The 26295-nt window shown below is 40.2% G+C and overlaps 2 protein-coding genes across 3 annotated transcripts; one reads left to right on the top strand and one right to left on the bottom strand.

Annotated features, from left to right (window-relative positions):
• Positions 1 to 385: 385 nt before the first annotated feature.
• On the bottom strand, positions 386 to 15374 carry LOC108128296 (uncharacterized). Of its 2 annotated transcripts, none has more exons than XM_070279418.1 (4): positions 15367 to 15374; positions 11685 to 11865; positions 7400 to 7557; positions 386 to 592 (listed from the first exon to the last, which is right to left on the bottom strand). In XM_070279418.1, exons 2-4 carry the CDS (start codon positions 11857 to 11859, stop codon positions 386 to 388), a joined length of 540 nt encoding a protein of 179 aa, XP_070135519.1. In that variant the 5' UTR covers positions 11860 to 11865; positions 15367 to 15374. The 2 variants fall into 2 exon arrangements, with proteins under 2 accessions (XP_070135519.1, XP_043070019.1); XM_043214084.1 differs by lacking the exon at positions 15367 to 15374 and adding an exon at positions 13582 to 13656 and having other exon boundaries at positions 11685 to 11860.
• A 14-nt stretch (positions 15375 to 15388) lies between these two features.
• On the top strand, positions 15389 to 26150 carry Crtc (CREB-regulated transcription coactivator). The gene is made up of 2 exons (XM_017245994.3): positions 15389 to 16863; positions 21490 to 26150. Exon 2 carries the CDS (start codon positions 21506 to 21508, stop codon positions 23927 to 23929), a length of 2424 nt encoding a protein of 807 aa, XP_017101483.2. The 5' UTR covers positions 15389 to 16863; positions 21490 to 21505; the 3' UTR covers positions 23930 to 26150.
• Positions 26151 to 26295: the final 145 nt, after the last annotated feature.

A 26295-nucleotide genomic window follows, 5' to 3' on the forward strand; every position in this document is an offset into this window, starting at 1 on the left:
TTTGAAAACTGATAACCACACTCTCAGCTCATCACATTTAATCTCTGCTTGGTAACTGAACTGCCACAAAAAGTTGGCCAAAATAATAGCCTGAAACAGAGGGCTCAGCCCATCAAGAGTCAATGCAGTTGGCAGCTTCCGTTTTCGATTACTGACCTCCCCCTCTCCCCAACCCCCCCACCATTTTGCCAATTCCCTGATTCCCTAACAGGGCCAACAGTGCCACCAATAGTTCAGTTGGCCACAAGAGCAACGGTATTTAATGGTCTCTTTGCGGACAATGCCGGAACTGAACTGACAATCGATTGGACTCTGGACAGTGTGTGCCTGTGGGCCGCCAATTTATGACTTCCTTTCAATTGTTTTCAATGCATTTATTGAGTTCTCAAAACGGACAGCAGGCGGTGACGATTTTGTTCACCTCAAAGCACTGGCCATCGTTGGTGCAAATTAGTTGGGCCCGAGTACTAGTCCGGGCCTGCCTTGGCTGAAAGATGTTCCAGCTGTGAAGGACATCCGTGGTAGTAACTCCGAAGCTATCCGTCAGCCAGTTACGCAAGTCCATGGGAAAGGATTCATAAACGGGCACGTTCTGCAAATCAAGATGGGAAGAACACACAATTTTGATTTAAAATTAAAACAGAGAGAGAATATTATTTAATAATTTTTTAATTTAATCTACAAACCATTAAGGTTCTATAGCTATCAAAAAGTATAAAATAACCTTCAAATATATCTCTTAAAAAAATAACTATTTTTAAATTATACTTTTTCTCCAAGTATAGCTATCCTATCTCTGCAGTTTTATTTAGCCCTTCTGGTCATGACATGGCCAAAAGGAACAACTCGTTCGCTTACTCTTTTCTGTTTATTTTTTCGACTAGAAGGGCAAGGAAATTAATTTCCGGTGCAACGCTGCGTATGAGCGATGTATTGCGATATATACTGGCAATTACAAGTGCAAAATGAAATTAATAAGAGACCAAGGGAGGCAGGGGCCGTGGTTCAGGTGCAGGACAAACAGCAAAGAGTTAGTAACGGTAGCAAGGAACAAACGGCGATAAAAATGTGCAAGTTTGTCAACTAATTAAAAAGGGAAGCTGCCTGCAACCAAGGTGAGTTTCAATTTGAGGGACAAGGGAAACACGAAGTGGCAGAGCGGCATTTGCAACTTAATTGAAAACTGCAGTAAACAGCGCCAAAGCAGTTTAGCCATGTTATATATTTCATGTTGACAGAGGGTGGTTTTAAAAGTTTTCATTTGTGATGGGGATTTTGGTAAATAAACCTTTGAATTTGTTGATGGTATTTTGATACAAGCTTATATTTAAAATATTTTTATTAATTTAATAAGTTCTAGATTATTAATATCATCCCTCGTTGCATGGCCCCAGTTGACTGCCAGAGGCGGGGCCAGGCAAGGCGTGGCACTCTGCCCTAGGGTGTTGCCTTTCTGTGCACGTCAGAAACTCAGATTTAAGGCAGCAGGTAAAGTATAGTTCTGTTTGTCGAGCTTGAAGTGAAAATACAACGGAGATTTCAGCAGAATATTGAGACTAGCCAGGGATATTGAGTTGGGATCTGTCTTTTTAGGATTTTTCATATAGATCAGCCGACTTTACCATTTAAACTTTAGGATCTATAGGTTCTATATCTTCAAAATAAAGTAAGAATTAAATAAAATAAATAAAGAATTAAAATGGGAATTCATCCTCTACGTAGATCTTATAAAATTATGCAAAGACACAGTTATTTAAGGAGTTAAATAGCCACTGAAAGGGTATATATGTTAACCTTACATAAGCCAGCTAGCATTTATTTTTTTTATACACAAATATCTAGTCTCATAATTAAAGTTTTACAGATTTTGATGTTAAAATTGATCAAAACAAAACTATATGAGGATGCAAGAGTAGAAGAAAGACTAGATCCGGTAGCTGGCTTATTAAATTTTGAGCCGAAAATTAAATTTCACACTGCAGAGTCGAAAAGCAAACACAAACAGGTGACGGGCAGCGGGAAACTGACCAGTGGCCAGTGGCCGGCTAATTAAATTTACCAATTAGACAGACAAACACTTGAGACGAACACCCAAGCAGGGAAAAGGAGGGCAGGGGGCACAAAGGATCCAAGCAAAAATACAGACTATTCGAGAGGACAGTCTGGATAACCGGAGAGTCCTTCGGGCACTTCCAGACAAAGTTGAGAGTTGCTTTTGATTAGGCTAATTTGGCTGGCGGCAAGCTTCAGTAGGCATTTGCCGAATCAACATCAAAGTTAATTAAAAATACATAAAACATATAAAGCATAAGTGCGCAGCTTGCCTCATGTGGCATCCCCAGAGGGCGTGGCAGCGTCATTAAGTCACCATGTCGACTTAATTACGAAAACTGTCACCAAATTGCTGAGAGTCCTCGAAAAATGCCGCTGTGAAAAATGTGCGATAATTATTGCCACAATTTATCTCGCCGAAAAAGGGAATCTAAAATAACATAATTATTTATGACGAAGGAGGAGGCGGCGGACAACGATATGCGAAGAAGGAAGCAATAAAAAGTAGCAAGAGTGATAAATATGCGGAGGTCCTGTGCCATCCCAGGTCCTAAAAGGAAGTCCTTTGTTGCTATATTTTCGGTTCATTTTTTCTTTTTTTTTTTTGGAGGTACAGACTTTAAAGCACACGCATAAATAAGGAGCAAATTATTGAACGTAAAAGTTGTCAAATCAGCAGCCAGAAGAGCTTCTGGAATCTGGGAGCATCCTTGGTAGTCTAGAGTCTAGAATCCAGAGACCCGGCCTTGCCCGTGGCATCCCAAACAAAACACTTTTCAATTAAGCAACTTGTCAGCCGAAGCGGCCAAGAACTGGCAAAGCTGCTGCCTTGTTGACTCACGCCCACGACCAGGGGCAATACCAAAGGCAAAAAGGTTTAACACGAGCCAGGACACTCGCAGGAAAACACACACACACCCACTGCTGCAGATATGGATGTGAGCGGCAAGTCCTTGGAAGGAATATGGATAACAAATTGATGAAGGCAACACAGAATTTTAGAACCGAAAATATACCCTTGAATAGGAGTATAAATTTAGAAATAAATTTAAATTAAAAGGAGTAGCAGGTGTAAAGAGATTTTATGAAGATTATAAATTATATTTAGATTTTATTTATAAAGAAAAATTAAAACAAACCAAAGAATATATGATATTTTAATTAAAAACATAAATCATTTTAGATTATTAAACCTAAGAATGGAAAATAAAGAAAATAGTAAATGTAATCTATTGAAAACCCTTCAGAAAAGATGCCATCATTCCTAAAACTGGTATATTTACTAACTCCATCCTTCTTTTCATAACAATTTTATTTTTAGTAACAAGGATAATCGAGTTTTCTAGATTTAACCAACACTTTTCGGGCACCCTTTGAAGAATCAATTAACTTGTATAATGGCATCCCGCTAGTTGTCTCAAAATGAGTTAAAAACGCTCAAAGGACGCCCGGACAGACGCACTATGGGGCCAACGAACACTTTTTATGGCCGAAATTAATATCTCGAAAACGAAACGAGATATTTCGGTTTGGTTTTCGGATTTGAGTTTATAATAAAAAAATGAATATGTTTTATGATAATGGGCGTGGCACCACCTTTTTTTTTTAAAGATATACCTATTATAATATTTCATCATAAAATTCCGTAAAAAAATCATAAAAATATATGTTTATTTGTCTATATTTATTTATTGAATAATAAAAAGGCACTAGTGCTCCTTAAAATATCCATTTACATTAATGTCAGGCTTGACGAGCTGTAAATAGTTGATTTTAAAATTCATGTAGAATAATTCAAATATTATGTTTAAGTACCTCATTTCTATTTTTATTGTATTTGTTCTTCGGCTTGCAGTTCCATATCAAAAGAAAATTCAAATTGATCATCTGAAAGGTCCTCTAAATGCGTATCTGAAGTACAACTTACGCCATCAAGCAATTCAGTAACTATTAAAAGTAGGCTTAATTGCTTCTGAGTCCGTATACGCTTGATACATTAACGGTAGAAATGAGTGGATCGGATGTGTCAAATGCTCTTTGAAAAACATCCGTAAAATGTTCTATTCTGTTGGTTTTTCTTGCATGGTGAAGCCGATCAGACTTGTAAATTTTGTTCCTTGATTCTGCTCCTTCTTCTCCGAAGCATCCCACTGGAATTACTGTGTTTTCTATTATGTCACTCGAATGAACAAGGATCTTATGAACAGTTGTTGAACATCTTATGAACAATGAGTATTTGTTGCCTTTTTAGGACTTTTAGCTAATAGCTGTAAAACAAAGGCGAGATCAACTTTGCCCCCTTTTTGCGCTGCTGCACTCGCTGATTGAATTAGAAGACCTACATTTCCTGCCATGCGAGAAGCAAGACCTGATGCTGCCCTTCTTATCGTTCTGTAACTCCTAACCGCGTATGATAATGAAGGTCGACCCACGGATCGTCGGTTCTTTGTTTCCATATGCACAACAGTTTGCGAAGATAGCCAAACAGCATGCCTTCTTCTAAACAATGCTACATTTCTTTTGCAACTATTCCACTTTCGTGATAAACGGTAGCAAAATTGTTCGCTTTGGACTACTAATTTTGTATCTTGGTCTTCAGATATAGGCCCATTTACACTTTTCCTAAAGCAATCCAAAATAGCAGACTTCTTTCAGCTTTTCGTAGCAGCTGATTTCCATTTATCGAACAATTTATCGTTGCTCAGGCACTGACCTAAAAATCAAAATACCATAAAAAGTTCAAACATATGCAGCTTAAGACTACATTCATTTGAAAGAGGACGAAAGACACTACAACACAGTACAAATATTAAGGTGAAACTAGGTTACATTTTTTTGTTTACTCCATTTGAAAAATGTACTTCAATTTAGCTTTTACCTATTCAGGGGGTACACAAAAACACACACTACAAAAACAACACGATCAATTCCTACAATGGACACCCACAAACACTTAGTACAAACCCCTTTGGTTCGACTGCATATCAAACATAAATGTTTTAAATCCTTTTAGTCCACTAAAAACTCTTTTAAAAAACGAAAATATTTTGCTAATCTACCACGTGTTTTTTATCGGCACTAACAGTGAACTTTGACAGCTAATAACATAACAGTGTTGATCTCTGTTAACTTTTCTGTTATGCATCATTAAAGCTTGATGTTATCTTAAGTTAATGACGACATTAGATCCTTTCTTTAAAAACTTTTAAAAAATGACTTATGGCCACAAAAAGTGGTCGTTGGCCCCATAGTGAGACGTCTGCAGGGTATGCCCTAAAAACGTGGCAAGGACCAAACGAAATGCCTGGCATACTTTTCGGCGCAAGCATATTTACGTTGCATGTATTGCTAACGAGCCGAAGAATTATGACTCCATTAGGTGAGAAAAGCAGAGGGATAGCGGGACGGATGCTTAGAGAGAGACTCCGGCATAGTTAGCCTTAAAGTTGCCTGCCATTTTACCATTTTTTTTTTTTTTTTGCAAGCCATAGAACGCCTGGCTAAGGAAGTGACGCCATTTTGTGCAGATTACGCTTTGATGAACTCAGTGAGAAGGTGGTGGGTGAGGGGTGAGGGGTTGGTGAAGTAGAATCCTGGCCATCCTGCAAACAGCTGAGCCAGACATCGGCGTAATGACAACGTCAACAAGACACCGAGAGATTGAATTTACAGAACAAACAATTTTCATTTGCAGTTGAATTAAGCAAAGTAATCCCCAGTGGACATTTCCCTTGTTTTTCTCGCCGCTTTTCCAGCAAAATAGTAGTGTGGTGAGGGCCGTAGGATTGGATGGGAATCCAAGAGCCTAATGAACAGCGGTTTACTTCTCAAAATGAATCCTATCTTGGCTGAAAATGGCCAATACTTGCCTGTAGAGATTTGGGCAAAGTTTAAAAGGCTTAAGGAAATACATTATATACTTTATAGACTCAAATAAACACAAGACATAGTTTAATAAAAGGATCCGTAAGCTCGGAAATTTTTCCGGCGGTTAGAATATGTTATTCTCATAAATTTGCAATATTTTAATGTTAAATAAAAAATACAAGCTTGTCGCTTATCGGTGGACACCGAGGAACTCAGACCAAAGGAAGACTCCTCCTGGTTCCCAGTTCTCTACTCAATATATCTCTCACTATCAGTGTCGTTTGTTTTGCATAAAATTTGCATTTATTTGTGCAAGACAATCTACGAAATTGAAAGCAGATGTCTCTGAGCCAGCCAGACCATTGCGGAAGGATAGCCAACCACAGCAGCAACATTGCAAAATGCAATACACCCAAAAATTCGATGGGGCAGCTGGGGTAACACAAAAATCTAAAGTCCCTCCAGCCCAAGACCCCTCTGGGTAGACACACATATTTAAATTTTGTTAGAAAAAATGTCAAAAACCCAAAATTGACTCATAGGTTACCCAAACAAGGATACTCTTTATGCAAGCGATAATGAGAAATTTTGAATGCATGCAAAAAAGGTCCTGTTCACTTTTTTATGCTCTGGCTGCAATCTCAGATGCCAAAAATTGGTTTGCCTTTCGGGCCACAAGTGGGCAAGAGGGCGGCCATAATCTTGGATGATGTGATTATTAAGAGTGACTATGAATTTTCAATCAAAGTGTGGCAATATCGACTTAAATGAGTTGTTTAGATGGGGATTTTTAGGGGGAAATGATTTTTTTTATTTAGAGAATACATTTATAAACTAAATTGTGGTTTTCTAAAACAATTTGAATCGTTACATAAGCTAATAATAAATAATACACCAAAAACCCAATGACAAACCAAAAATATTACGAGGAGCTAATCTAAATGCCCCTGAATTATTCCCATAAATTTAAGATCTTGCAAATTGAAATTTTAAGACCCGTAAAGATTTATAATCTCCCGAAAATGATTGAGTGCGGGTGGGTATAATCCAAATTCGAGTGATAAGCCTTCTTTAGGGCTTAATCGGTTATTGGCCTTCGGTGCGGTGGCACTTGAAGGAGCGGCTGATAAATCTTGAGCTGCCTGCCTGATTGTTTTCAATCCAGGGACGCGACGTGGCGTGCCTTCTGGCTGTAAATGAAATCCGGCGGCACTGGAGCGTGACCACGATGCGGTCACGTGCCTGGAGATGTTCCTATCACTTCAGCCTCATCCTCAAGTGCAACCTCCAGATTCCCGTCCAAAACCGAACCAAGACAGGCTCTGACAGATATCCGGGCAAAGTTAAAAAAAAAAAATAAAATGGGAGAAAAAAGACATACCGAAAGTTAAGCAGCAACAACATCGTGATTTATGTTGGCAGGAGTTATCTGGCTTACGGATTCGGGTGGGAGGCGGATGCGTCGCCGTCTCGGTCTTACCTGAAACTCATTTGCCATGGCGGCCAGCCAGTTGGGATCCGGGTTCACTGGCAGGAACTGCTCCTGGTTCTCCACCACTTGCACCTCCTCGACTTCCTGCACGCCGGCGGCTGAATTTATGGCCAAGGCTAATTGGTAAAGCAAAAAACTGACGCGCTCTGAAATCAAAGGCAAGAAAAAAGCGAGCAGGTGGTGAAAAGTGGACCGGACCAAGCAAGAAATTTAATTTTAAAATACTCTAGAGCTGCCAGGTGGCCTTTCCAAAGCTCTCTCTCTAAAGGGCTGTTTTGTTCTTGGATTTTCAGATTAGTCTCCCTGATTGATTGTTGAAGTTACAATCAGCTACTTACTGTCAGTTAAGTGCAATTTCCACTGGAAAATGGCAGGGCCGCAGGAAATGAAAATGAAAGGATGTTTTTTTCGAACAAGTGAGCACATGAATCTTTGATAAGCGTATCGAATTGCAGTCATTAGACATCAATCCCATCAATGGCATTATGTCGACGGCAGTTGGCAATCAATCGAACATTTAAAAGAACATTTCTTCTGTCCAATCATCCTCCTGGGAAAGGATGAAAAAAAAATCACCTGAAAAATGGGACAAACAAAAGGCTGAAAAAGGGATGCCTTGTCGTGGAAATCCTTGCCATCGAGAAGGAAATCGTATTAAGCAGCGAATGATTTTGTAATTTCCGTTTCATTTGGTTAAAACAAAACTGGGTTCTCGAATAATGCAATTCCTGAGAAAATAATCAAGAAGGTATAAGAATAAAAAGGGGGAAATGAGGTAATAACTTCTTTGAAAGCTACCTATCTTTGGAAGTCCTTTAAAATCAATAAATATTTTTGAAAAGTTTTGTACAAAAGTTATCTAGCATTTTCATAGTTGGAATTTAATTCGAAATCGTTTTCCACCTCTGTTGGCTCTGCGATTTCAAAGTTATTTAATTAACTTGTGTACGATTTATGCGCTTGTCACTCGAAACTAATTTTCAACTGCAGTTGAGAATTGCTTTGCCAAGAAGTTTACGTTGCGTTTCGTTTCGTTTCGGTTTTTTCCGCAGCTTTGAGCTGTCGTTAAGTGCTGTTGCCATTTCCTCACTACCTCCCCCTCACACCACTCATCTCTCTGGGCCAAGCTTTTTTCGCGTCACGCATACGCCGCGTTGACGTTAATCATACGCCATGTTTAACGCACCACAGAAAAAGTTGAAGCTGCATCTCGGCAATAAATCACACATTTTTAAGTTGAAAGTTTCCCAAAAAAAAAAACAAAAACCAAAATAATAATAATTTGCAAAACAGCGGGCGGAAAATAAATGCGACAACTGACCCAAAATGTCAGACGGCGAAATGGGAAAACAAAAACCGGAGGAAAAGGCCAAAACAAAGTAAGGACACCGCATTTTTATACCCTTGCAGAGGGTATTATAATTTTGTCCAAAAGTGTGCAACGCAGTGAAGGAGACATCTCCGACCCTATAAAGTATATATATTCTTGATCAGGATCACCTCCTGAGTTGATATGAGCATGTCCGTCTGTCCGTCTGTCCGTCTGTCCGTCTGTCCGTCTGTCCGTCTGTCTGTCTGTCTGTCCGTTTCTACGCGAACTAGTCTCTCAGTTTTAAAGCTATCGACTTGAAACTTTGCACACACCCTTCTTTCCTTTGCACGCAGTATATAAGTCGGAACGACCGGGATCGGTCGACTATATCCTATAGCTGCCATATAACTGATTGATCGGAAATGGTATAACTTTGGTGTTTTTAAAGTTAGAACGTTCTAATTTAACATGAGAGCTATTTTTGGCAAAACAATACGACGTGCCAAATTTCATAAGGATCGGCCGACTATATCCTATAGCTGTCATATAACTGAACGATCGGAAATGACCCAACTTTCGTGTTTTTGAAGATAGAATGCTGGAATTCCATACAGATTCTATTTTTGGTCAGTTGATCCAACCTACCAAATTTCATAAGGATCGGCCGACTATATCTTATAGCTGCCATATAACTGAACGATCAGAAATGGTATTTGGTGTTTAGTAAAAATAACAACTTTGTTTTTTTTGACGATAGAAGCTTGGGACTTTTTTTTAGATTTTGTAATTTAATTAATTGGTTTTATTATAATGTAATCATAAGGATCGGCCAACTAAATCCGATGTTTGCGATATATATCCGGTTTTAACTGCAAGGGTATATCAACTTCGGCTCCGCCCGAAGTTAGCTTTCCTTTCTTGTTTATTATAGAACCTAAAACGCGAAAGCGAAAGTTCGCCGATGATGCAGTGGCTGCTGTTGAGTTAGTGTCACTTGGTCGTCCTCCGCGCTGTTGTTTCCGCCGTTTGTTGTCAGAGTCGGTTCTTCTTAGCCGTTATTTGTGGGCTTGTTTATGTGGGCCAAGTTGAAATGCATGGCAACAAAAAAAAGTGAAAAAAGATAAAAAAAAACTGCTGGCCCAGCAGCATCACGTGACCACTAGAAATTTGCATTTTAATGGCTTCCCCGGCATTTGGCACTACTTATCCTCAATTGTATGGAGTGGCAGCGGAAGAGCCAGCGACGGTGTCAAGGAGCCAAGGATGCAGGGAGCACGGCCAGCGGATGGCAACAATATGTGTTAAGTGTTGTTGCCGGGGCTTAATGATGCCAAGAATAAACGCGGCCCAAACACACATACAGATACACTGAGAAAGGGAGACTTAGAAGGTTTAAATATATGATTTCTGTTGATGTTTATCTTTAAACTAAAAGGATATATTTCTGGATATAAATAGAGTTTTGAAGAATGTCCCTTTCAGGGTTCAATCAAAAATCTATAATACTTTCCATATGTCTAAGTTTCCTTTTTCTCAGAATTCCTACAAGAATCCTATTATCCTATAAAGGTCTTTTGATCATAAAGCCCTTTACATATATTTTGGCACAGTGCACTTTTCTCGGATGCATATGTTGACAACGCGTAACGAAGACGAACAACAACAGCAACAATCGTTGCAACAAGAAGCTGCAACAACGCAGCGGTAAACAAACAAACAACAACAGCAGCGACAACGCGTGACAAATGACACCAGCGACATCAAATGCTGCTTACTTACCACGCCCGCTGCAACGGAAACGGCAAGGATGCTGCCGGGCGGGACAAGGATATGGGTACGGTTAGGATCCAGGGAGGATCGAGGACGATGTGGAGAAAATGGGGACTAGAACAAGCGGATATAGCGATTGCCGAGGGCAACGGAAAAACAAGCAGCGGTAGAGGAAGTGAAAATAGAAAAGTGACGAGAAAGTGCAGAAGCGGAGAAAGTGGGATAATAGTGTCACACAAAATGCTCAGTAAGTGATAAAGGTACAGTAAAAGCTACACATAAGGGAAAGTATATGGGAGATAAATAAATATTAAAAAAGAGTAATAATATAGAAACTAGATTTATAAGGGATCTTTCTTGCAACACAATCTGGAAAGAAATTATAGGCACTTTGAATAGTATCTGCCTTGCAACAAACTATGTCAGTATTTTTAAACTTAGAAAAATATCTTTGAGTAGCTTATAAATCCAATATATCCATTATATTTCTTGCTTTTTATTACAGTTACCCTATAGATAATTCATCTTAGTCAGACACCACTGTTCTCTTTCATTCATGCTCGCTTGAGTGCCTACGTTTCGCTGCAGCTGCTCTTGACTATTTTGTCGCCTCGTCCCATGCACCCTTACCATTTTACCCCATTGTCTTCATGCACCCTTCATGCCACCTTACAACCGTCTCCCAGCAGAGTGGTAAGGCTTAGGGCTTACAACGTGAGCAAGCGCTAGTGACACTCGAGTTATTTTCGGATTCTCGGCGGAATAGGAATAGAACTGGTCTGGGAAAGACGCGCAGATTGCTGGCTAGAGCAACTAAATGTAGGTGGAAGACGAAATACCAATTAAGAATGCGTTGACATTCCCATGCCGCACACTCATCATGCCGCTCGGATCCAGCTTGCGGAAAATTCCACTCCACCTGGCCCTCCAGTCGGGAGACCACAGTGCGTATGCGTGATAAACAAAGCTAATTGGAAAACCAAGAGAGGAATGGAGTCTGTAGCAGACAATAGTGCTGTCGACTGCTTCATTTTTATCTTTAAGATAAAGTTTAAATTATTTATGGAATCCCTCCGGCTACTCCTTTTCGTGAAAACGAATAAATTTTCCAACAAAACCCGCATTTTAAATAGTCTTTTAATAACATTTTGGAATTTAAATTTGTCAACTCTGATGACAAACGATGCTTACCTGATGCGGGCACTGCAGCCAGGACTTGTTGTCCCGGCATGAGTCCTAGAACATTTGTTCCAACCACTCCACCTTCCGGTAATGAAGCAAACAGCGAGGCCGTGGTTGAGGCCACTAGGCTTGCCACTAGAAGCAGCTGCAGTCCCAGCAGAGACCCGGTCCTTGGATGTGCCATCCTGCGCTGGAAAGGAGTATTAGAAATAGGTCTTTTTAGTTCAGGCGGCGTCAAGTTATTAATACAATGAAGCGGCGAGAGGCCATTGTGCCGAGGTGGAGCTTCGAAATGCAATTGTCTGGCCCATAAACAAGAAAACAAAAGGATATGGCCGGAATGGGTTAACAGTTCCTATCGCTTGGCCTTTGGATGGCCAGACTAGAAAGTTTTTGAGGCTCTTAGGGTTAGGGTTTTACCCCATAATTTTTTTATATCATTAAGTTATTTATTTAAATGCTTGGCGCCAGTTTAAAAATCAATTATTACTTTTATTAACACTTTTGAAACTGCGTCACTGGAGCTAATGACTAAACAGGTAGTAACCGGAAAACAAAATTAAATCCCAATTTCGTTGACCTATTGAGTGATTCTTCAGATTTTAAAACCCTAACTTTATAGTAATATTAAAAATCATTATTTTTTTTAGAACTCAGACGACAATCTAACTAATCTGGCATCTTTGAACTCAAACTCACTTGCCACAAGACTGACAGGCAGCATAGATTACTTGCCGAGCTTATTAACGCTCCAGCGATCCCTCCGACTCCTTGCCAGCGAGTCCTGAGCGCTAAGCAGACAGCTGCACAATGGCGAATCCTTTGGCCCCTCCGGGCCATTGTTGGGCGCCATCAATTGAGCAATTTGAATAGCGACGGCTAAAGATTTATGATCCACACCAGCTTGAATTTAACTCGAGTTCAAGGAGCCTTAAAGGCTCGAGTGTCTGGGGAATTCCTCGAGTATTTGGCAACAATTAAGCAGCTTAAGGAGTGCATTACCCACAACATTCACTTTTGCTCTCTCTTCCTTCGTGTCTACTTGAACAACGCGCCATTAAATGACTGGGGGGAGGAGCCGAATGAAAAGGATTCACTCCGACAAGGATGTGGGGGAGTGGAAAGCAAGCGTGGAGAATGCAAAGACAACACAAAGAAAACACTGTGAAAAGAAAAACCACTTTTTCAACTCACACTCGATTGTCTATCTATGGTTGTGGCTGCACAAAAAAAATGGGGGCGGTGGAGAAAAGCAAGTTGTGGGAGGAAAATTAGCCAAAAGGACGAGATAATGAGCTCCAATGGCAGGACAATACTTAAACCGAATAAAGCACATATGCTAGTTTCCGGTAACTTAATTCCAATTAAAGATTCAGATTAAAGATTAAAGAAATCAAACTAAGGTAGATTTAAGCAAATAGCTAAAAGGACATCAAAAATAGGCTTTTAAATTCTTAAAAAAAATCATAAGTATCCCTCTGGGTAAACACAATTGATATATTTCATATATTTTTGATGTCATAACAAAAAAACCCAACAACTTCATTGAAAATCTGGAAATAATCGACTAAAAGCTTATCAGTCAACGACAAGGAAACAATAAATAAATTAAAATAAATCCAACAAAACACAATCAACTGCCTTCATTTGGATCGGCAATTGTTTCACATTTAAATAGAGTCCTAAATATTTTCAGCAATTAAATTGCCATTCGACAGAAACAATTTCATTTGACTTCGTGTCAGTTGCAGATTTTCCTGCTTTTCCAATTCCGGCCATTAATATTTGTTGCTTTCCTTCGATTTGGCCATCAGACTTGTTTGAAATAAAATTTAATTTCACAGCTGGCTATCTTTTTATTACACGTTTGTACACAGGATTCACAAAATCTATAGTATAGCCGTACCGTTCAATGGAGCACCAATCGGTCGTTGGTTTTAATTGTTACTGCCACCGAAAAATAAAAACCATCGACCGAGGCCAAGTCTAAATTCAAAACACTTCGGGGAAAGTGACTCAAAAAAAAACAATCAGAGTGGCAAAAATAGACTAACAATGAGCGGGTAGGACCCTGATTGAAATGTGAGAAATCAATGCTCGAATAATAACCATACAATGTCAAGTGGTTCGGTGCGGGGGCGCTGCAATACACAATGATATCAGATGATAACAAGCCCACGAAATGCTGATAATGAGACTACACCGCGAGGGGCAAAGTTCAGGCAATCGGAGCCATAGGGAGCAAGGAGATAGCGTAGTTGAAAATTAATATGCGTTAAATTTGAAGAGCTGTTTGTCTAATTAAACAACTCGAACCAGTCCTTGCTAGATTGTGGGTGGGTGGTCGGTATTCGATTTCCAAAATAGGAACATTGATAAGTGGGAGAGTCAGAACAGGCCGAAAAGTTGATAATGGGGTTGGTAAAGGAACCATTACGAAAATGAAATAATAATCAAATACCACAAAAGTATCTGCAATTAATTTTTATTTTATTTTATTTACTAAATGAAATTTTAGTTGCTTGGGAAAACTTGTTTACCAAGAGCTCATTGAAGGGAGTAAGGGAAAAACTAGCTTTCATAAAAATACAAGTCACATTACCACCCACTATTCGCCTACTATTCGCCCACTATTCACCCCCTAATTCATTTCAATAATTGAGCACCATTTCGACCACTTTTCGGAAGGGGAGAAGAAAAAAGCTCCATTAGTTTTGACATTCATTTGACAGTTTGATGAATGAATTACATAAGTACATAAAAGGTGTTTGTATTTATGAAAGAAACAAATTAAAGAGAAGAAAACAGAAACACATAAAAAAATTAATTCAATAAAATTGAATGAATTAATTTTTGTTGTATTAGTTTTTTTTTCTAAAAAAGGGAACTTCTTCCAGAGAAGATTTCCATCGAAGGCAAACAATTTGCCTTGCTACGTTTTTTCCAACTTCTTGGCCTTATTCTTCTTAGTCCTCTGGCCCATACCGTTATATACCGTTCTTCATTTCCTTGTCGACCCTTAAATGCCTTCGTGGCCCCGAGGCCGCCAATTTGCTACCAATTCCTGCTTCAAGTGTCTAGTAAAACGAAAATTTTCGCCATTCGGCCAAAAAAAAAAAGAGAGAGAGTGGACGGGCGAAGGCGGACAGCTAGAAGAAGTAGAGAAAGATTCGTATCGGAGAAAACAATTTTAAATGGCGCACACAAAATGCCGGAAACCAGACACAAAATGTTAACGGAAAGGGAAACAGGCGTTTAAGCCCACACACACATACACAGATAGACGGATGTGCGTGTGTTGGTTGATGCAATTTAAATTCGCTGCAAAACGAAATCAAAATAATTCTGAATCTAAATAATTTTATGATGAGAGTTTAAAATTGCATTTTGATGGTGAGATTGCCTACTAACTTTATTTTATATTTTAATTATAGTATTGACACAGAAATATAGTTTATTTAGTTGATTTATAAAACATGTTTAAAATTTTACAATGTTAATTCCAAAACTAGTTGATATCCACATAAAAATAAAATTTTTAATAAATAAAATAATAAATTTTAAATTTTTTATAACGTCCTATGCTTGTTTCATATTTTTTCCGGTAGTGTCGCTTTTATAGCACCACCTAGCGTTTAAATCTAAAAGCATTGTCCAACACTGCTCTGGCAAAGACGATCTGGCAGGTTACCTTGTCAAATAAGATACTTTTATTCACGTCCGCCAGCTGGTCACACTGCACTGCACTGAAAATATGAGAAAAAGTGTAAAAATAACAAAACAAACGTGCAATAAAAGGTGAAAAAAGCAACGCGCAGTTGCAGGTAAATCGGCGATAATCGTGCAACAAAACTTTGCGAAATCGGCAAGCAAAGAGCTCGCGCAAAAAAAGTAGCCAGCGGACAGCAGAGCGACGAAGATGATGAGCGAAGAAGAAGAAGTATGGCAGCAGCAGCAGCAGCTAGAGCAGCAATAATAAGTGTTCTGTGCGCGAGTGCAACGAAAATAACACACAATACACGGCGATAAAAAAAAGAAAACGCGAAATAGGCACAGGCACAAAATACGAAAAAAAAAATATATATAATTGCTGCGAAGTGAGTGTGCACAACTGCGCCCCCGCTCCGCTTCGCTCCGGTCCCCTCCACCGCCGCCGCCACCACCCCAACATCTTTACCTCCCCGTGCGCGCGTGAGTGTGTGTGTGTGTGCGAGAGCTCCCCATTTGTATCCGCCGCGCGTATCTGTGTGTGTGTGTGTATGTGAAAAACAAAAGCCAAATCGGAGCAGCAGCAGTAGCAGCAGCCCAAGAATATATAGAATCAAGGAAATGCAATATAAAAACAGCCGCCTCAGGTGCGTGCTGTAATCCCAAAACCCAATTGGATACCAATCGGAAGGAGGCAGGCCACCGACCAATCTACACAAATACCAACGCACTTTTTTTCCGTTCCGTTCTGCCGTGAAAAGAGGTCAAAGGCGCAACAAAAGTTTTTCATGCGGTAACCACGAAAAAAAAATAAGAAAATACAAAAATACAGAATACAAAAACAACAAAAAAAAGTGCCAACCAGCTGAGAGCGCAAAAAAAAAAACAACGTCGCAGTTCTGCGTTAAAACAATAAAATATAAAAAAAAAAATAAAAATACCGCCAGTGTGTGCGTACGCGTGCGGGTGTGTGTGTGTGAGTGTGTGTGTTTGTAAGTGCGAGCGAGAAAAACAACAACAATCAGTTGTTAAAACAATTTTTTGCCAACAAACTCAAATCAGATGCCGATTTTCGGATTTAATCACACCAACAAACAACAACAATAACAACATCAGAAGCAGCCACCAATTTCGACTCAAAATCAAATCTGGTTTTATCAGGCGACGTTGACAGAAAAACGCGGCAAGACGCAAAAGGCAATAACAATACAATAAAATACAACAAATATTATAAGAAAGAAACAAAAACAAAAAAACCGCCAAAAAAATTTAATTCTTCTATATGAGATTTTAATCAAGCTAAAACAAAAACAAAAACAACAAGAACCAAAAAATTTGCATAGCCAGAACGGCGAGAGAGAGAGAGAGAGAGAGCGCAGCAGCTCAAAAATTCTAATTGGAGTTTGCCGCGCAACAGAGACAGCGAGAGAGTGTGAGAGAGAGCAACGGAATATTTGTTGTCCAAGCCCGCGCTTGAAATGTAAGTGCCTCCCACTCCCCCACACACACAGAACCCCCCCTTATTTTTTTCCTTTTCACCCCCACACGCCAGCGTTCGTTTTGTTTTTGCCGCCTCTTTGCTTTGCACACTTTTCTGCAAATGTGTTGAACCCCACCACCTCCTCCCCATCCCCCACCTCCACCCCTACCTCCTTTACTTTTTCTTTCCTTTCCTTTCGTTTTAACTGTTGCGGTTGCGCCGCGCGATAAATAAACAAACATCGGAAATTATTCAAAAATTCCACAGAGCGCGCGCCGATAAAGCGGCTGATAAGCGATTCCCAGGAGCACAAGAGAATGTCACTATAGGAACTGAGGAAGTACACAGGGAGAAAGATTTAAGAAATAGAAAAGAGTTTTTAAGAGAAAGGGAGTTTTAAATAAAATAATAATGAAAGTATGAAGCTCTTTTTTACCCTAAATTATACCTTGAAATTACTCTTAGAATTACTTTAACTTAGAAGTTATGTACATAATTGTAATTATCAGAAAATTATGCTTAAATATAGTGTTTTTTTTATCTCAAAGTTTTTATAAATGTATAGTTTCTTTAAGAAAATGGAGTTTCTATTAAATCTGAAATTATAGTAAAAAAGGTTAAAATTATTTCTTCTTATATTTCATGTATAATTCTCTTCCCTTTGTTTGGATTAATTAGAACCTAAATTATTCTCTTCTTTAAACATAGTTATAGTATAGTTTTTTATCTCAAAAACTACGTTGTAACAATAGTAACACCTTAAAAACAAAGTAATAATATTTACTTTACCAAGGTTATATGTAGCTTGTATTTATTTATTAATGTTTACAAGTCTACCACCTTAATATTTGTAAAAAAAATAAAAAACCATATGTTTTATTCTCAATCATAGTCTTATACCTAACTAATAGATAGTCTTTTTTTTTTTTAAAGTGTAAAAACCAAACAAAAATAGGCCTCCTACACACATTGTATGGTTACTAAGCCCATTCGTTTTGGACGCAATTTATGAAATAATTATTAAATGTCATTATCGATTCGTGGGAATATTTCCGGCCCTACAGAAAGGCCACCCCCCTGCCGAATTATATCTTTCCCCCAAAAAAGGAATATAAAGTCTACCTTTGTTTAAAGTTTGGGGCGTGCTCTGCCTTTTTATGGCCCCCAAACGTGTGCGACGCATTCAAAATCTTCTCTCGACTGCATTTAAGAGCCATAATGGGCAGCCAGAGACTTCCGATACCTACTGGAATTAGTCACCACCTGATGGGGAGGTTCATTATGACATGGAATGGCCTAAGAAATCATCTTCCATATAAGATTTTCTTGAAAGTGTATGCCAATCCTACAAAAATTCTCGCCAAACAACCATTTTTTGTTTGTGGTTTTTATAAAAAAAAAATCATTCATATCTGGGATGTGTCAGCGTTTAGCTAGAATTAACAAGTATACAACAAATTAAGTAATAACAACAACTTAGTCATCAAACATTGGAAGCATAAGGTTCCAAGAAGATATTAACAAAGTCAAGGGTCTTTAGGAACGCAACCTTATAAGTAGAGACGCAACCTTAATCGATTTAATTAAACAATAACTTCTCTCTGAGAACCACAAAATCAATAAGGTAATGGTTTTTATTAATAAGCTTGAATCATAGGTATGGGAACTTAAAACCAGCTGAGGAATATCTAAAGAAAAGCCAATGAATGTTTAAGAAAAACCCACTTAAAATGTATAAATTAATACCTGAGGTAATAATATCTAAAGTACATAGCATGTATGGTACATACATAAGTACATATGTACACCTCAACTTTGATAAGAAACCTATCCCATCCAAGAAACTATACATTTCCGCGCCCCCATAGATAAAGATATGAAGTGATTTTTAGGTTGCTCGGCTAGATTGCCCGTTTTTTGAGTGATCTTTGGCCACCTTTTGGAGCTTTTGTTGTCAACACGTCAGAGATCATCATCACCATCGATTCCGAGCTAAACGAAAAGTTGTCGCAAGCTGCGAAACTGGTTTATATGGAACTAGGTAGGTGCCCAGCCCCAGACTCGTGCGATGATACCAAAATTTGGAGCATAATCCTCCAAGCTGGCGTGGTTTAAAAGTTGTATTTATAACGCCCTTCACGAAAAAAAAGCTTAAACTTTGTACATTGCCGCGGAACCGGAATAAATTAATGCAACAAAACAAAAACAAAAAACAAAAACAAAAAGATTATTTCGTTTGCTACGCAATTCGCGGCATTTGCATAATGCAGCTGCAGGTGGCAGTCGCCAGTCGGCAGTCGGCGTCCGCTCCAAAAGACGCTCGCCCCGAGAAACCCCTTTTCCAAAACCCTAAAAACCGAAACCCAAACAGAAGGTGACACGGAGAGAAAATGTATGGACTTGGTGGTTAGGTTTAAGTAGTTAAAATACAAAGAATATAATCTAAAATAGAAAAATGTATGGTTTAAATATGAAGTTTAAGTATTTTATTTAAATTATTCAATTATCCTATAGAAGTATCATATATCCACAAAAAGGCATAGGTTTAGATCAGAATATGGAGCTAGATAGAAAGTATCTATATCTACAACTATCGTAAAGTATCTTTACGAAAATAAAATTAAATCTTCTGCCTTTTCTTTGAATAATTGAATCTTAAATTTGATCGAAACTAAAGCATAGATTGTAGGGATATAACAATGTCCCTGGAGTAAAACACCAACACTTTCCTTATTCTAGTTTATTTATTATTGACTAGATCCGCTTCGGATCGCTGCTGGTGTTCGACTGACTCCGCTCTCAACTCGTGATCAGCATCAACCCTCATTGCTCGCTGAGAGAGCAATGAGAGCGATGGGAGCACGAGAGAGAGAGAGCCAGAACCGACAACAGCCAACGACACCGACTTACACTAATAGTTTACAGTTATACAATACACTTATAGCTAATATATATATACCCTAAGTAGCAATCCTGCTACAAGATGGAGCTTATAAAATATTTTACAAAGAAACCTTAACAAACTTAGCATTAAAATTAAAAAAATGTATTAATATATTTGGAAAAATATGCAAATATTTCGAAATATGGAAAATAAGTCATTTTAGATGCTTTTTCGGTATTAATTCTTTGGTAGTAATATACCACATTGATATAAATAAACCTGTGATTGGATATCTAATTATTTTAATGTAAAATCTATTAAATATATTAAAAACTTTACATTCATATGAAGCTGGTACTTTATCAAATTTTTATATTATTATTATTATAAATACATTTATTCGGTTATTATTCATAACAACTGTGTGTTCGAGTCTTAAAAAAGAGGGAATTATGAATATATGAGGATATATATGATTATTTTAAGTACTTTATTCAAATTATCGTCTAAAAGTGTCGTATATCTAAAGAACAAATTTTAAAGGGCTAGCTTTTTCTTTATAAAACATAATTAAATCTTTAGGAATGGTTAAAGTCAAACTATAGCATTATGGAGAATAATATTTTATTAAAATAATGCCTTAAAATATAAATTTTGAAAGGAAGTCATACACGATACTTTTCCTGGAAAGTTTTGATAAATAAAGCGTTATTTTTGAAAGTAAACCTTTACATGGAAATTTAATAATTTTAATTAGGAATCTATGATGAATAAATTCATTTAATAGTCCCCTGGCTTCCTAGCTAGTAATATACTTATAATAATAATTAATATTTAGTAAATAAACATCTATTGCCATATTTTTTTTGCTTTAACACTGTATACAGTTCATAGGAACTATAAAACTTGTTGTTTGCACTGCTCGTCGCTTTTCCCGCCCTTTTTGAATACTCGGCAGATATATACATATATATATCGCATATGTACACAACTACGTACATATGACACTCGTTATGCAATGGCATTGAAACCGAGTGAAGGGGCCACCGAGAGAGATAGGGAGACAGCCAGAGAAGAATGGTAGCCGGGAGCCGAGGGCTGGGGGGCTGGGGGCCAGGAGGAGCTGGCCAGACACCGGGACAGCCGGGCAAACATTACTACGCATGGCGGGGGCCACCGCGAGAATCCGATTCCGAATCCCAAACCCGAATAGCGAATGCGAATTCAGACTCGCAGATACTGTTTTGTGTTTTGTATCTGTATCTGTATCTGGCTTATCAGCAGGCCGCTCCACTGACAAATTGATAAAACAAGAACGAAGCCCTGGGTGTGGGAGTGGGAGTGGGGTATCTGCCATCCCCTCCCCTCTACCCCCTCTTAGAAACATGCCCTTCAGTGCCAGATAAAGGTGCGGCGTGCGGTGTGCGACGTGGGGGAGAGATGGATGAGATGGGACAGAGTCTGGGGAATTCCGAGAAGAGACAAGATGGATTTGCGACAATTTCAAGGCAGCCAGGCAGGTACTTATTCTAATAAGGTGAAGACACAGCAGTGCCAGGCAGCTAGGTGGCTAGGAGCACTGCTCAACATTCTTGGAAATGCCAGCGGGTTTAAAGAATAATTAGTTCCATGATGATGAGATGTATTTATTTCTAAGCTATTCCCTTCCCTAAAACGAACGCTGTTCCCTCCCTAATAAATATCTTAAAGTTAAACCTAAAACTATCTGTTTCTCATCACAGACCAACCTCCTTCACGATGGCCAATCCGCGCAAGTTCAGCGAAAAAATCGCCCTGCAGAAGCAGAAGCAGGCCGAGGGCACGGCGGAGTTCGAACGGATCATGAAGGAGGTGTATGCCACAAAGCGGGACGAGCCGCCGGCCAATCAAAAGATCCTCGAGTGCCTGGGCAACCAGGAGGGAGGCCAATCCTCGCCAGGAACGGCCGGAAATGGCGGTAGTGGCGGCAGTGGCACTGGCAGTGGAGCTAGTGGAGGTGGAGCCTCGCCAGATGGCTTGGCGGGCGGTGGAGGTGGAGGCTCACCGACGGCGTATCGTGAGTCGCGGGGGCGCAGTGTGGGCGTGGGTCCCATGCGGAGACCCTCGGAACGGAAGCAGGACAGGTCACCCTACGGCAGCAGCTCCACAGCGCAGCAAACCCTGGACAATGGGCAGCCCAATCCGCATCTGCTGGGGCCGCCCACGTCGGATAGTCTGTGGCGGCGCTCCAACTCCGATTCGGCTCTCCACCAGAGCCTGAATATGGCAGTGGCGGCAGAGGCATCTGGCGGGTTCTCCACGGATCTCAACACTCTCCACGCCAACTACCAACAGCAGCAGCAACATCAGCCGGTCCAGCAACGATCTCACTCGCCGCACCACGCGATAGGCAGGAGTTTCAGTCCGCAGGCCCAGCGTAGGAAGTCGCCGATGCTGCAGCCACACCAGCTGCAGCTGCAACAGCTCCAGCAGCAGCAACAGCAGATGCAGCAGCAGCACCAACTGATGCAGATGCAGCAACAACAGCACCAACAACAGCAACAACAGCAGTTGCAACATCAGCAGCAGCAGCAACAACAGCAACAGACCACGCCATATAACGCCAAATTCACGAACTCACTGTTCCGGCCGCTACAGGATCAGGCCAACTACGCCAACACAGGCTCCCTGCCAGATCTCACAGCACTTCAGAACTATGCACCCCAGCAGCAGCAGCAGCAGCAGACGCTGCAACAGCAACAGACGCCACAGCAACAGCAGCAGCAGTTGCAACAAACCCTGTCGCCGGTCATGTCGCCGCACAATCACCGGCGGGAAAGGGATCAGTCGCCGAGTCCGTTTAGTCCAGCGGGAGGAGGCGGTGGAGGTGGTGCGGGTCCTGGGTCTCCCTATCACCAGCAACAGCACTCGCCCACCAGCAACGCGCAACAACAACAGCAACCGAGCAGCTCGCCACACCTGTCCTTCACCAACCTGGCCACAACGCAAGCGGCCGCGGGATCGGGCACCTTTAATCCCCTGCCGACGCTGGGGCCGCACAACGCCACCGATTACCGCCAGCCACCGAATCCGCCTAGTCCGCGCTCCTCGCCCGGCCTGCTGAGCAGCGTCTCGGCCACGGATCTGCATTCGAGTGCGCCGGCCAGCCCGATCCGCCACCAGCAACAGCAGCAGCAGCAGCCAGTGCCACAGCAGCAGCAGCAGCAGTTCGATACCTCGTACAACAGTCTGAATACCTCGTTCCACAATCAGTTCGAGATCTTCTCGCTCGGCGATAGTAATTCCTCGCCGGAGCAGCAGGGATTCGCCAACAACTTTGTGGCCCTGGACTTTGATGACCTGAGCGGAGGTGGCGGTGGCAACAACGGAGGAGGAGGAGGTGGCGGCGGTAATGCCGGAAGTGGAGGCAGCAATGGGGGTGGAGCCCTGACCAATGGTTACAACAAGGAGTTGCTGGACTTTAGCGAGCTGAGCGGCAGTCCCGAGGCGAGCGGGAACAACAACCACCTGCGAAGGGGAGTCACCAGCCTGAACAACAACGGGCTGAGCAACGGAGTCGGTTCGACGCACAACGGAAGCACAAATCTTAACGGAGCGGGGAACAACAATAGCAGTAGTAATGCTGGTGATCCTCTGGGCATAGCTTCCTCGCCAGTGCCCTCGCCCCTGGGCGGTCCAAGCTCTCCGCTTCCCATACCCATGTCGGGACAGGCGTCACCGCAGCAGCAACACCACCATCACCACCACCAACAGCAACAGCAGCAGCAGCAGCAACAGCACTTGCAACAGCAACAACTATCCCTGTCGCTGCACCACTCTCCACACCACTCGCCGATGCACTCGCCCCACCACGGGAACTCTCCGCTGTCCAGCAGTTCACCCTGCTCCAACTCCAATGTGCTCCTGAATCACCACCAACAGCAACAGCAGCAACACCATCACCAGCAGTCCCATCACCACCAAGGAGCGTCACAAAGTCATACGCCCACGACAGCGAATATTCCCTCGATTATATTCAGTGATTACTCCTCCAATGCGGACTTCTCGAGGGAGATCTTTGACACGCTGGACCTCGACCTGGGCCAGATGGACGTGGCTGGGCTGCAGATGCTGTCGGACCAGAACCCCATCATGATCGCCGATCCGAACATCGAGGACAGTTTTCGGCGCGACCTCAACTGATACTATGAGGAGGCTGTTGCGGCCATCGAGAGCGGAGTGCTGCTGGAGGATACCTACCAGGCGCTGCTGGGATCAGGATCGGGATCGGAGCAGGACGAGCCGGCAGTTACCGTTGAGGATGCAGCCGAGACCGCAGCAGCCGTGGCTTTGGCAGCCGAAGCATCAGCAGTTAGCGAAAAGGATAAGAAGGAGCTGGAGGTGGTGGAGCTGCTGGTGCCCGGTGTAATGGACGACCTGGTGGACTCCAGCGACCTGGACGAGGAAGTGCGCAACTTCTTCTTTTAGGCCGTTAGCCATTTTTCGTTAATGTTGTTAACCGTTTTCGTCCGTGCTTTCGTAGTTAGTTTAAAAAACAAAAAAACAAGAAATTTAGAAAAAATCAAGCATCATTAACCCCTAAGTGTACTTCAGTGTCTTTTTACACCCCCTCTTTCCTCTTAAAACACACACCCAAGAAAGAAATGAACCCTTGCCCCTCCAGCGAGTCTCAGATTTTACTTAACTACGCACATAAGTATACTCTACAATCTAAAAAACTAATTTCTGTACATAAACGATATGATTATGAGTATGACTATGATTATGAATATGAATATGAATTTGAATATGAATATGATTATGAATATGAGAGAAAGGACACCAGATAGCGAAAAGGATTGAAACCAAAAAGTGTCTTAGACCAACGACCAAAATTATATTCTCTATGGAAGAAAAGCAAAGTTATCGCTAGCCAATTCAGATTTGTTATATCTATACCCTATATATACCCTATGTCTTAGACACCTACCGCACCTACTTTGATTCGTTTGTTCCAGATCCCGAAAGATACATACATAGATAGCTAAATTACCCAACATACCCACTAACATAATCCCAATGTGCCGTCGAAGCAATTACTAGAGTTTAAGATGACGATCCTCAAGTCAAGTCTTCAGAGTTCCCCCGAAACCAATACTTTTTCGAATAAAACCGATAGATAGAGAGATCCATTCTTCAGTATCACAAAGCAAAACGAGTATCTAACCATACATATATAAATGATAGTCCAGGCACAAGTACAGGAGGGTCTCCTTTGGGAGGGTCCTGTTTCGACAAATTTTACGAAAAAAAACCATCAAGAATCAAAATCGAACTCAAAAGAATAACTCAAGAATTAAAGGAATTTTTTACAAATCTTTAAATACATATACATAGTAGATAGGGTTTTCCAACAAAACGTTTTCCAAAAAAAAACACTTAACTATCCGAGCATGGAATTACGACTACTTACCACAATCTACAATATCCCCGATCGATCGAGATATAATACCTACTTAAATCCGTTTGTTTTTATTTTTAAAACATAAAATATTTACACTATTTAAGAGTCAAATCAAAGAAAGCTTTATGGCCTGCAACCACAATAAAGAGAATGGAAATAGCTAGGATAGGGCGATCCTGAAACCAACATATATATAATATATACTGTTTATAAATAATACAAACACTGCATAAATAATTGAGTCTTAATTCTACTTAATAATTATAACAAAATAATGGTAAAAAAAAAATGAATAAAAATTACAAAAAAAGCTTCAAAAGTGCAAAAGAAAATTTTTATTAATTTTATTCGAGTACCAGAAATTCTATAAATATACACAACTATCCGTAATATTGGAATAAAAAAAATTAAATATTAGTGAGATAATGTTTTTTGCTAATACATACATACAAACAGCCCCCAACAAATAGATTTCCTTTTTTTAATTATCGATGTAAACTCTAGTTATAAACTAAACTTAAATGAGACGAGGTAATAAAAAAAATCGAAAAAAAGCGACACAAAAAAGCGAAGAAAAAGAAACAAAAAACAAAACATTTAAATGTAATTAATAATTAATAATGTAATTTATGTGGGAAACGCGCGCAAAAAAAGAAAACAACTTAAGATTGATAACACTTGTGTGTTATAACATAATTACAAAAAAAAAAAACATAATAATACTAGTTAAGTCAGAGAGAAATGCTAATTATAAACGATACTATTAAATTAAATTAAATTGTGTATGTAATATATATAATTACATTTATTAAGTTAAATGTGAGAAACAAGTGCGGTACATCAACACCGGAGGAGATCGGAGATCGGATATTGGAGACCATAGATCCGATAAAAATAAGCCATAAGATTATATTCAATGTAATAACACAGTTATTTGTTTCAAATAAATCTTAAATTTGATTTTAAAGTCCAGAAAAAACGAAAGCTCTAGAATTTATTTCAAGTGTAATCCATCCAACAGGTGGTTTATTCCAAAATACGCGATTACGTGGGCGGGCGAGTGCATAGCTGGGTGTACGAATAATTGCACGTATAATTATGTAAA

This window comes from Drosophila bipectinata, chromosome 3L (assembly GCF_030179905.1).
Source record: "Drosophila bipectinata strain 14024-0381.07 chromosome 3L, DbipHiC1v2, whole genome shotgun sequence".
Taxonomy (NCBI): Eukaryota; Metazoa; Arthropoda; class Insecta; order Diptera; family Drosophilidae; genus Drosophila; species Drosophila bipectinata.

Coding starts and splice junctions, on each gene's coding strand:
- LOC108128296 (XM_070279418.1), bottom strand. CDS start 11,859: ATGGCACATCCAAGGACCGGGTCTCTGCTGGGACTGCAGCTGCTTCTA. Junction 7,558..11,684: donor GGCTGCAGTGCCCGCATCAG/GTAAGCATCGTT, acceptor CTTTGATTTCAG/AGCGCGTCAGTTTTTTGCTT. Junction 593..7,399: donor CCATGGCAAATGAGTTTCAG/GTAAGACCGAGA, acceptor CTTGATTTGCAG/AACGTGCCCGTTTATGAATC.
- Crtc (XM_017245994.3), top strand. CDS start 21,506: ATGGCCAATCCGCGCAAGTTCAGCGAAAAAATCGCCCTGCAGAAGCAG.